Genomic DNA, 10,400 nt, shown 5'->3' with positions numbered 1-10,400 from the left:
TTGAGATATTCTATGATTCTATGAATCTATGTGTCTACACCTAAGAAGTTGTTTTCTCACACTGTTTATAGTGAACTTTAGATCTGTGCCTCTATTTTCACTCTTTATCTCTTTTTTGTTCATGGCTACTTTGTGTTCACAGGGGTTTATTTCTATTTCTACTGCACTGGTCTCCCATTGCTGTACATAAGACTTGGTCAGTACATTTAACTCAGTCAAATCTGCCTTCCAAGTGTCCCTCAAGCCTCTCTCCTAAACAACCATGATTGCCCTTCCCTTAATCTGGTTTATCATACATTAATTAAAAGAGTCCAGACCTGTGTCACAGGCCTAGCTCATCAGAAATGGCCCATATTTTAGGACCTACAAACATATCCAAGAAGCAGCTGCAATTTTTTCAGTGATCATTTTTTAACACCAACCAATCACATTCTATACTGCAAGTATAGAATAAAAATGATCCTTTTTATATCTGGTGAATTTGACTTCTGTGTAGTGTCCTGGTTCCAGACCTGCACAACAGCTTTGTATGTGTTTGACACAGAGCTTTTTTTCAAGACTTATTCAAAAGCCATGTTTTCTCTCCAAGAATTGGAGTTTCAGGTTCAGAACACACCCACAATAAGCAAAGACATGGAGGATAAGAAGCTTTGCTTTGATAGTGTATGAGAAAGACATGCTGCACTCCTCTTTCCTAGAGGCCTGGTTTGGTTTTCTGTGCTCAAACTGACAGTTAATGCAAGGCCAGTTGCAAGCAACAGAATCTACCCATGAGCAAATGAAGGTCTGGGTGAGAACAGGCCATCAGGATAGCATTGACACACCAGGTCTTCTATAGTCTGCTTGACATGGGGTCTAGAGTGAGTAAGCAAATCTTCCTGCAGTTGGAAGGCTACCTGGGCAACTGGCAATGGATTGCCCTGTCCAGCACAGCTGTGCAAAGCAGTACAAACAGTTCTGTCACACATCCTGTTTTACAATGCTTGTCCCAAGAAAGAGGTCAGCTGAGGCTCTGCTGCCCTTTCCTCTGCCAGGCATTTCATTGTGGAGCTGTCCCTAAACCAACAGACTCTTGAGTACCTGAGCCTTGGCCACCTGAGAGTATAAAATGCACTTTTTATCCAAAAGGATATGAAGTCCAGGTCAGCTCACAGACCAAAGCCTCTCATCCAATCACAAAAACCTGTGCAGAACTCGAGATTTTGTTCTTCTCCTTGTTCCTGCTCTTTTGCCAGTAGGAAGGAGCGTGTAAATTGTTTTGTGTTTGTCTTCATTCCACATTGTGAATCTGCAAGCTGCCCTTCCATGAGGGACAGAAGCAACCATTCACAGAGAGAAGTCATTTTACCCACAGTGACTGCAAGCTGACTGTCTAACTGGTTGTCATTGCAGACCTTAGTGCTGTCGCTCTCAATGATGGTTTGTCTCTCAGTTGTTCTGCGGGACTGTGTTTCTCCCCAGGCCAATGAAAACAAGGTGTCTGGTCAAACTCCTTCAAACAGGATGTTGTAGCCTACCTGGCATCTTTCTGCAACAGCGCAGTGCCATTCTGAAGAGACAGACATTGTTGCCTGTAGTGCTGCCTTGATCTCTCACAGACTGTGACAGGGACGTTTGTCATCGCTCTTGATTGTCATTGGATTATCCCATATCAGGTCTTACATTCATTTTAACCTGACATGGGCTCAGCCTTCATTGTACAGCTGATGATTTCTTAATGCTCACCCATGAATATTTGATCTTGACATAGCTGATGTGGCCTTCATGGCATAACTTTCAATGATTGCATCCCACAGGCCAGCAGCAGGTTGGATGGAAGTATCTGTCTGACCCAGAACCTGAAGGTCTTCCTCACTGTGATTGAATGAGTTTCAGTCTCACCTACATGCAAAGCCTTTCGCTTGCTCCCATACATGCCACGTACCTTGCTGCTGAAGCAATATACAGGCTGTTTCTGATGATGAAGGTGCCTTCATTCTGACTGAGCTCAAATACAAAAAGAAAATCCACCTCCACAAGAGGTGGAAGCAAGGACAGTCCACCTGGCATGACTACAGAAGTTTTTCCCATGCATGCAGTGATGGAATGTGAAGAGCAAAAATTCTGCTGGAGGGAAAACTGACAAGGAATATGAAGGGCAGTAGGAAAAGCTTCTTTAGGTAGAACGGCAAAAAGAAGATCAAGGAAAAGGCAGGATGATTGGGGAAGGTTCTGATGATTTGAAAAAGTGACTAATTTTCAGAAAGGGAAAGGAGGAGAATTCAGGAGAGTACAGGTCACTGCAGTCACTGATAAGTAGTAGTTCACTGCAACAAGGCACTAGGCCTAGTTTTCACTATGATATGTGTTGGGAAAGGCACTCAGACTCTGTAATATGTTGCTCAAAATAACATTTATTGCAGATAACATTAAAAGGAAAAACAGGATAGTATAGATAATCTTACATTTCCTCAGATGCAGGAAACCCGAAGCTGTGCAGCATTGGACAGACCACCAGTCAAGGCATGGCATGCAGGTCCTATCCATGGACATAGATAATTCACTGACATTTTGGCCTTTAGAGTTCTTGAAGGGTTTTCTAAAGAAGAAAACATTCTATTCATTTCCACTGTGAAACAAAAGGGTGTTCACATGAAAACATGCCGCTTCACTTTACAATAAATTCAATGATGGCCATATCCAACCAAGTGTTCAGACTATAGTGACAGTGCAGGTCCAAGGTCAGTCCAGGAAATCAGTCTGCAAGCTAAGATGAAGAGTGCCCATGGCCAGACAAGGCACAACTGTCTCCCTCCAACTCCCCCACAGCTGTGGGGAGTTGGAGACCGGCCCTGCTGTGGTGTCACTGGGGCAGGTGCTGATGGCTCCCGGGGCCTGACATGGCATCTTAGACCGTGGGCCTGGTGAGGGAGGCCCCAGGGGAGGTCAGGGCCCGGGAGGGCTGTTAGTGCCCTCAGGGCTCAGACACAGCAGCCTCCCCTCTGAGCAAGGTGCGTCCTCACTCCTTACAGAGACCTGGGCTCAGGGGTGGCTCAGTGGCTGTGGGGTGTTTCAGGGGACACAGAGGGCAGGGACAGCGGGTTGGAAAGGGACATGGCATGAGAGGCCTGGGGCTGAGTGAGGTGGTCAGGCTGCCCTGACAGGCCCTGGAGGCTGGGCAGGCACAAGCCAGGGGGGAAAGAGGGCCTGGCTGGGTGGAAGGGTGTTCACTCAGGAGCCTGGGGCTAATGGGTGAGTGCTGTGGAGAGATTGGGAAGTTTTGTAAGGACCTGCATGACCAGAGAATGGGCTTCTCGGTGCTCGGCAGAAGTCTCAAGGAGGCTTTGCTGTCAGGGAGAAGCAAGGGCCAGCCCCAAGCAAAGACCAGCTAGGAGGCAAGGGGGATCCTGCAGCCAGCAGGGCAGGAGCCTCACCAGCCAGGGCTCAGTCCCACAGGATCTGAGCAGAGCAGGCCCAGAGATCACAGCCAGCTCCAACCATGAGTCCAGATCATAAGGCAATGTCGTGGCTATGAGGCAGGTCCAAGGACAAGCCAGGAAGTCAATTCATATGTTAGAGCTAGGCTCAGGTGCAGTGATCACAAGGCAAGTCCAAGGTCACACTAGGAGTCCTTGGCCAGGCATAGGCACAGCTGTGTTTGAACTGGAGACTGGTACACCTCTGATGTAGCACAGACTGGGACTGAAGGTCAAGAGCATAGCTTAAATAGAGCTCCTGGACCGATAGGTGTGGGTAGAGGCTCCAGGTGTGGCTGGTCAGGACCATTAAAGTCTTATTAATGCACTCAGGGCCCTGTCGCCCACTTAGGAGCAAAAGAGATGGGCCTGGAGACAAGACTACAAGGGTTGGGTCTAAGGTCCATCAGGAGGCAGGCCTGGAGACCGGCACACCTACAGTATCCTTTAGGCAGGGACTGAAGGGACAAGCCTCAGCTGAAATGGGCTTCTGTGGTGGACAACATTCTTGACTTGTGGAGTTTCATATAATTTCTTTATGATTAACATAAAATTTTTATTGTTGATTCAGGTATTGACAAAAAACAATGTGACAAACTATGAAACAGATGCTTAGACCTTTTATCCCCCTTCCCCACACTCAACTTCTGTCCAAAAGCCCACCTTCTCTGCTTCCTAGTTTCAGCTTTCTTGTTACACGGAGTGCTTCCCAGTCTCTTTGGTGAAGCAGCCTGCAATGCAAGAGGTTGGTGTTGGTGTGTACCTGTTTCTATCTGCCAGTTGATGCTGCTCACTTTTATCCTGTGCTCCAGTCTGCTCCATGGGCAGCAGTTCCACGGGGATGTCCTTGTACCAGTGTCGGTCATCTGCAGGCTGCAGTCCCTCTGGGGTGTCACTGCCCTGGCTGTGGCTGCAGTCCCTCAGAGATGCCTCCTCTGGCATGCAGCACCTCCTCTGAAGAGTGTGCCTGTATCTGTAGTCTCAATAACATCTCCTTTCACATGTCTCCTCTGTTTTGTTTCCCCAAACACATCTTTCGCATTTCTCCTGCCAGCCTTTCTTAATTATGCTTGAGCAGACGTGCCATATGCTCCTCTGACTGTCTGAAGATTTGGTGTACAATGAGTTCTTTCCACTGATTTCAGGGACAGCTGCAACTGGCTGTGACTGGACGAGGACAGTTCATGTCCTCCTCTAACAAAGATCACCCCTAGTACAAAAATGGTGCCAGTGCCCAATACAGGCGCCTGGGCCCATGTGCAGAGGGTGTGGGGGAAGGCTCCTGCTGAGGCTTGTCATGCCATCAGAGTCCCAACATCGGCTGTTTTCAGTCCTGGGACTTCAATAGCTGCTAGTATTTTCTACATATATATTACCTGACAATGGATTTCTCTTCCATGGTTTTGTCAAGTCTTCTTTTAAAATAATGTAAAATTTTATCACCTCCAGAATCCTTTGACCATGAGGTCCATCATTCAGCTACCTGTTTGTTGTCAGCTACCTCTATGTGTTTTTATCTAACCGATTTCTACTAACTTCTTTTAATAACCATAAGTTCCTGTGTCAGAAGAGATACTGAATAGTCAATCTCTGTCATTGTCTCCATATCATCCAGGACTTCAAAAACCTCTGCTCTTGAGAACATCATCTCTCTCCTAGGTGCTTGGCTGCCTGGGCTCAGGCACATCTGAAGCAACTGTCCGGTCTTGAATTAGAGTGCTGTTTGTGATAGAGCTGTGAGATGCCTCCATGGGGATCTACATCCCCATCACTTGAGAGATGCATTTAAACTGAGCCTTTTGATTGTGGTCCTTGCTACCTTGCATGCCTATGTCTGGCCATGAACCTCACCGAGCTGGACCCTGTAACGCACCACTGCAAGTGTTCGTTTTGGACACTAGTAAGAAACTAATTAAAATGCAATTTATTGGAGATAACATGAGGGGGAAAAAGGAGATAGCATAGATAATTTCATGTCCCTTCTGATGATGTGAACCCCAAGCTATGCAGCATTGGATGGATCTTTATTCAGGGCACAGCACACTGTGCATATCCCATGCATGCAGAGGTCCACTGGTGGTGTGATCTTTACAGCTTTTATAGGTATGTTCTTAGAAGTAAACTCTGTTTATCATTTCTACTGTTGAAGAAAAGTATATTTATATAGAAACACGCTGCTTCACTTCAAGATAAAGACAAGGATGTGCTGTCAGCATTGTCACCATATTCCAGTCTGGAGCCATCTACAAGCTCCTCCATTATGGTTAGCAGACTAAGTTCATCCTTGCAGCCACATGATACATTCAGGACAGTATAGACCTGGAGGCCAAGTGATACATACAACATAACGTAGCACAGCACACACCTGTGCCTGATCAGGTCAAATTTTATGTGGGTTACTAACTCCTCAATGTACAACACTCTTCAAGTTGGGACCACTACAGTCCCTAACCCATGGACTTAACCTCCAAGCTTGATATTAGACCTACCTCATCGCTACAGACTTGTTTGGGAATCACTGGACTGTGGCAGTAGCACTGGGGACTGCAGCACTGAACGCCTTATCAGGGGGGCCCCTGCCCTGCTGGCCTTGCTGTCACCTGCTGCCCTGGGTCCCCTTCCCTTGCGGAGCAGCCTCACTCTTCACGCTCCTTGACAATCCCTTCTCTGCTGTCCCTTTTCCAGATTGAACAATCTTAGCTCGCTAGCCACGAGAATTGGCAAAATGAACCACTGCTCTCTGTCAAAGTCTTCCCAGTGGATCTGTAGCTTTCAGTTTGCTTCAGCATGCTGTGCTTTCTCAAATATCATTTGGGAGCCCAGGACGGCTTTTCCCCTAGAGTCCAGGAGGGTCTCTATGCATTCTTCCTCTGGTGACTATGGTTAGAGCATACTGCTTGCAAAGTCTTGTGCCTTCAGCCAGGGATTTGGTTTGCTTAGGAGAAGGTGGGCCTTTCTTACAAGTCAGATGTGCAGAGAAGTGTGGAATGATCTCAGACAATTATATTGCTCAAAGGGCAGAGAAGATATGTCAGCTGCAACCCTTCCCCAAATTACATGAGAAACAAAGGCATACTTAGTCCACAAAGCACTTCTAATGCTGTCCTGTGCAGCATTAAAAAGAATGTGATTGCATGTGGCTGTTTTTGTTCCACGGACCCCTAGCAGTACTGTGTATCCAAAACACCACAGCACGTAGTGAAAATGGAGGGTAGCGGCTGGACAGACGGCAATTTATTGACATGCCAACTTCAGTCACGCTGTCAGGGAACAAAAAGGACTATTGGACAATACCTAGACTTCATGGGAAGTGGGATTCATGTACTTAAACTCTTGCTGGACTTCAGAACTCAGAAGCAGCAGGCAGCGTTTTCTTCCAATGGGGGCTGCAGCAGCCCCATTCACCATGGCAGTGCCTTTATAGCAGGTCCTGCTCGCCCAGACCAGCAATGCACAGGCACTGTTCTGGACCCAACCATTGATACAGAGTACAGACTTTATTAAATTTTGCTGAATCTGAACTTTTACCTCTCATTTTAACCTCTACAGAGGACATATTCTCCTTCATAAACCAAATAGCTCTAGCCCTTCTATAGTATTTGACTGTGCTATTATTTTTTCATTCAGGACGCAGACATCTTAAAATGCCTCTGGACTTTCACCAAATATTTCTGTCTTTTTCTTAAAAAATTACTGGATTCCAAGCACAGTGCCACTTCAGTATATTGATCAGAATCATCTGCTTCCACAACAAATAAAACAAGAACAAAATTGGAACCTACATTAAGCTGCCAAACCTAGTTTTCAACAGATGTCTGTCTGTCAGAAGACTGATTGACATCACTTCGTATCCCTAGTGACACCTAATGGCCCAATTTAAAAGGAGTCAGTTCTGTTTCACAGTGAGAACATTAGGTGGACTCCGTGCCTTGAAAACCTCTCTCATGTATAGTTTTAGGAAGACAGCATTTCAGCCTTAATTTTCTACATTTCTTTGCTTTAAAATAATCATCAAGCAAAAGAAAGATTAAACAAGAGAATAGCTATTTTTTCTTCATGTTATGTAATAAATGCTTCCATAATAAATGTTGATAGTTTTATTGTCATTGTACTCAGAAAGTGCAGAGTGACAGACCTGCTTATTTCAGTTTAATAACAGTTTTTAAATTGTTTAATAACCTTACACACTCTGCTCCTTAGGACAGATCCTTAGGATTTTACAAATCCTGCCTTTTTCTTTTTTTTTTTAGTTGCAGCAAAACTCTGTTGACTACTTTTGGCTGTAAGGGAAGCAGAACATAACGTACACAGTAAACCTTGAAATGTCCTAGCTCTTGAAATACTTTTTTGCTTGAATACTTGTGTTAACCATAGCTAATCCTTTGTGACTGTCTTGGGAAGACCAGTATTTGAAGTTCTCTCATAGACTTCGTAGCAGCTCTGAAAATGTGTTTCCCTGCTGCCAGCATCATTATTTCAAGTTATATTTAATGCTGACTTTGCAAATGGCTGAGGCAGCTCCAAATACCACCACGTCTCCTTTTCTAAGCACTTTTTAAGTACTGATACTGTAATTTGCAGTTCTGCATGTGTATCCCAGCAGAAGGAGTATTGCTTAACTCAGCAATTAACACTAGTAATCTTCTTTTTAATTGTATAAACTGTAACTTAAAGAACCTTCCCTCTAAAGACTGTGAAATAGGCAATAACATCTCTAGAGGATTATTACATCAAAAGGCAATAAGAAAGATTTTGTCGTATGATTCTTGTGGGTATTAGAGAGCTGAAGCAGTCCACGTTTTAAGACAAACACTCTTCTCGTGATTTTGAAGTTGTGTCTCTTAGGCGTCACTTTGATATATTTACTGAGGACATTTAGAGGAAATCTTTTAAAACTATCTGGAAATACAATAGCAAATTAAAAATATTTAGTTATTTGATATGCCATACGGAGATAAGCTCCAGGTAAGAATAGGACCTGTAGGGTTTACCTTGCTTAAGCTCAAAAAAAAAAAAAAAAATCTTAAGCTGTTTAGTGACTTCATATATGGGTACATTCTGGTTTTGAAAGCAGGATCTAAATCCTAGTCTGAACCACTTCTGTTGATAATCACTGCCTACTATGTCATATGTTTCAGGTTGTGTGGTGCAGTAACCCAGAATAGGTAATTACATGTTTAGTTTGCAATGCTTTTATTAGAATAAATAGAAGGACCACCAATTAACATTCACAAAATCAATCATTTATCACTGGAATGAAGATGCAAAATTATATCAGTCAGGAAGATGTTGTATTTGGAGATGATGATTTATGAAGAAATGGTAGACTTGCTGTATGCTCCCTCAGAATGAGAGACACAGCCTTATAGTACGTGCAGCACAAAGAAGCCCAAATGCATTCCTGGAAGAAGAATGCTTTGCTGAAGTTTAGAATTTCATCTGCAAGTTGTCCGGGCACCAATTCAAGGATGGTTTCCCAGCAAGTTCAACAGAAAGGAAGAGGATTATTCTGAAAGCTGTGTTTATTTCACAGAACTCCTATAGAGAAACCAGATTCTCAATAGCAGTGGCAGGGTTTCTCACAAAAATGAAAACACTGGCCCTGTCTCTCGAGTTATTCAGTGACAATGGGAAATATTCCTAAGCTACCTCCTGAAATTCTCATTCAAACCTGGATATAGGTCCTGAATAAAATTTGTGTGAGCAGAAATACCTGCATCTAAAGATCTGAAAAGTCACATGCTTGTTCAAGAATATCTCCCTAGGAATTGAAGGCTTTCCACTTGGAGAAAATATTGAAAAGAGGAGGTTATACTACAATACTACAGTAAAGGGTGTCTGTTTCTGAGGGGAAGGCAAGCATTTTTTCCAGCTCTTTCTTTCTTTAGGGGGAACAATATCTACCAAAGAAGAGGATGCTGTTGGTTGGATTGTGTTTGATCAAGAAAAGGAAAGGGTGGTCAGCCCTGAATTCTTCAAAGGCAGAAGAATGTTTGATGTCTCCCATGACACCCACTGAGCCTGCCATCTCGGTGCCCTCTTCATTGACTTCCATGTACGCCTCATGGATGGCCTCAGATATCTTCAGGCTCTCTGCTGAAGAGATGCCAGACAGATTGGCCGAAGGGCTGAACAGGTCGGTCATACCCAAGGCCATTAAGACAGACGTGAGGTTATATCTTTCCTCAATCTTCATGCGTGGGAGGTACACTTTCACTCTCTTCTTTTCCATCACATTGGGACTGGTCCACTCTGTAAGTTTTTCAAAGCTGATTTTGTTCTCAAGCTGCAAAGAGAGGCAGGGAATGAAATGCCTGAGATGAGTGCAATCGCCTTAACAGCTGTGTTTATACCACTTGCTACTATTTTTTTCCATTTAAGTTGTGGAGTTCTAACAATAGAACTGATACTTAATCTCAAATGTATTTGTTTATTTTCTGTGCTTCCTCCGGATTATGGCCTATATCTCATCTGTCTTGATGAAGTTCTCCAAAACTTTGTCATCTGAAAATTTCTTCATCAGATCAAGGCTTTTTTTGTGTGAAAATACAATTCTTGAAAACATCAAATCACATTGGCCCCAAAACTGTTCCTCCTGCAACATATTTTATTGACCCCTTCCCTTGTCTTAGTTCCTTTCTAATGCTACTTTGCCCATTTACCTTTTAGTCAACTCTTGGAATGCTTTCCTCAACACTTCCGTTTTTTACTTCCCCTTAGGTAAACTTTTCTTGTTAGAAAACCATTGAGGGCTCTCCTGGAAGACTGAAATCACTTGAAATGAAAAAAAATCATGCTAGCATGTCTGCTTCTGGTACCTGATGGAGATTGGTGCATATAGCAACATTCTCTTCTGCAAGGCTATGGGGGTACTATGCTCCTTTACATACTCCTTATTAGATGGAGTCCAGGGTTCTCCTAAGAGGCCATTCCCTGCCCGAGCAG

General features: G+C 44.0%; 1 protein-coding gene across 1 annotated transcript; it reads right to left on the bottom strand.

The window, feature by feature from the left end:
• Positions 1–9,339: 9,339 nt before the first annotated feature.
• On the bottom strand, positions 9,340–9,741 carry LOC104613895 (ovalbumin-related protein X-like; the record flags this gene model as incomplete). The annotated part of the gene is made up of 1 exon (XM_010296474.1): positions 9,340–9,741. A coding segment is annotated over one exon (402 nt), but the record flags the coding sequence as incomplete, so codon positions are not given.
• Positions 9,742–10,400: the final 659 nt, after the last annotated feature.

The sequence above is a fragment of the Phaethon lepturus genome, unplaced genomic scaffold (assembly GCF_000687285.1).
Source record: "Phaethon lepturus isolate BGI_N335 unplaced genomic scaffold, ASM68728v1 scaffold40121, whole genome shotgun sequence".
In the NCBI taxonomy this organism is placed as follows: Eukaryota; Metazoa; Chordata; class Aves; order Phaethontiformes; family Phaethontidae; genus Phaethon; species Phaethon lepturus.
The sequence above is the reverse complement of the archived record's forward strand: the minus strand, read 5'-3'. Positions and strand labels throughout refer to the sequence as shown.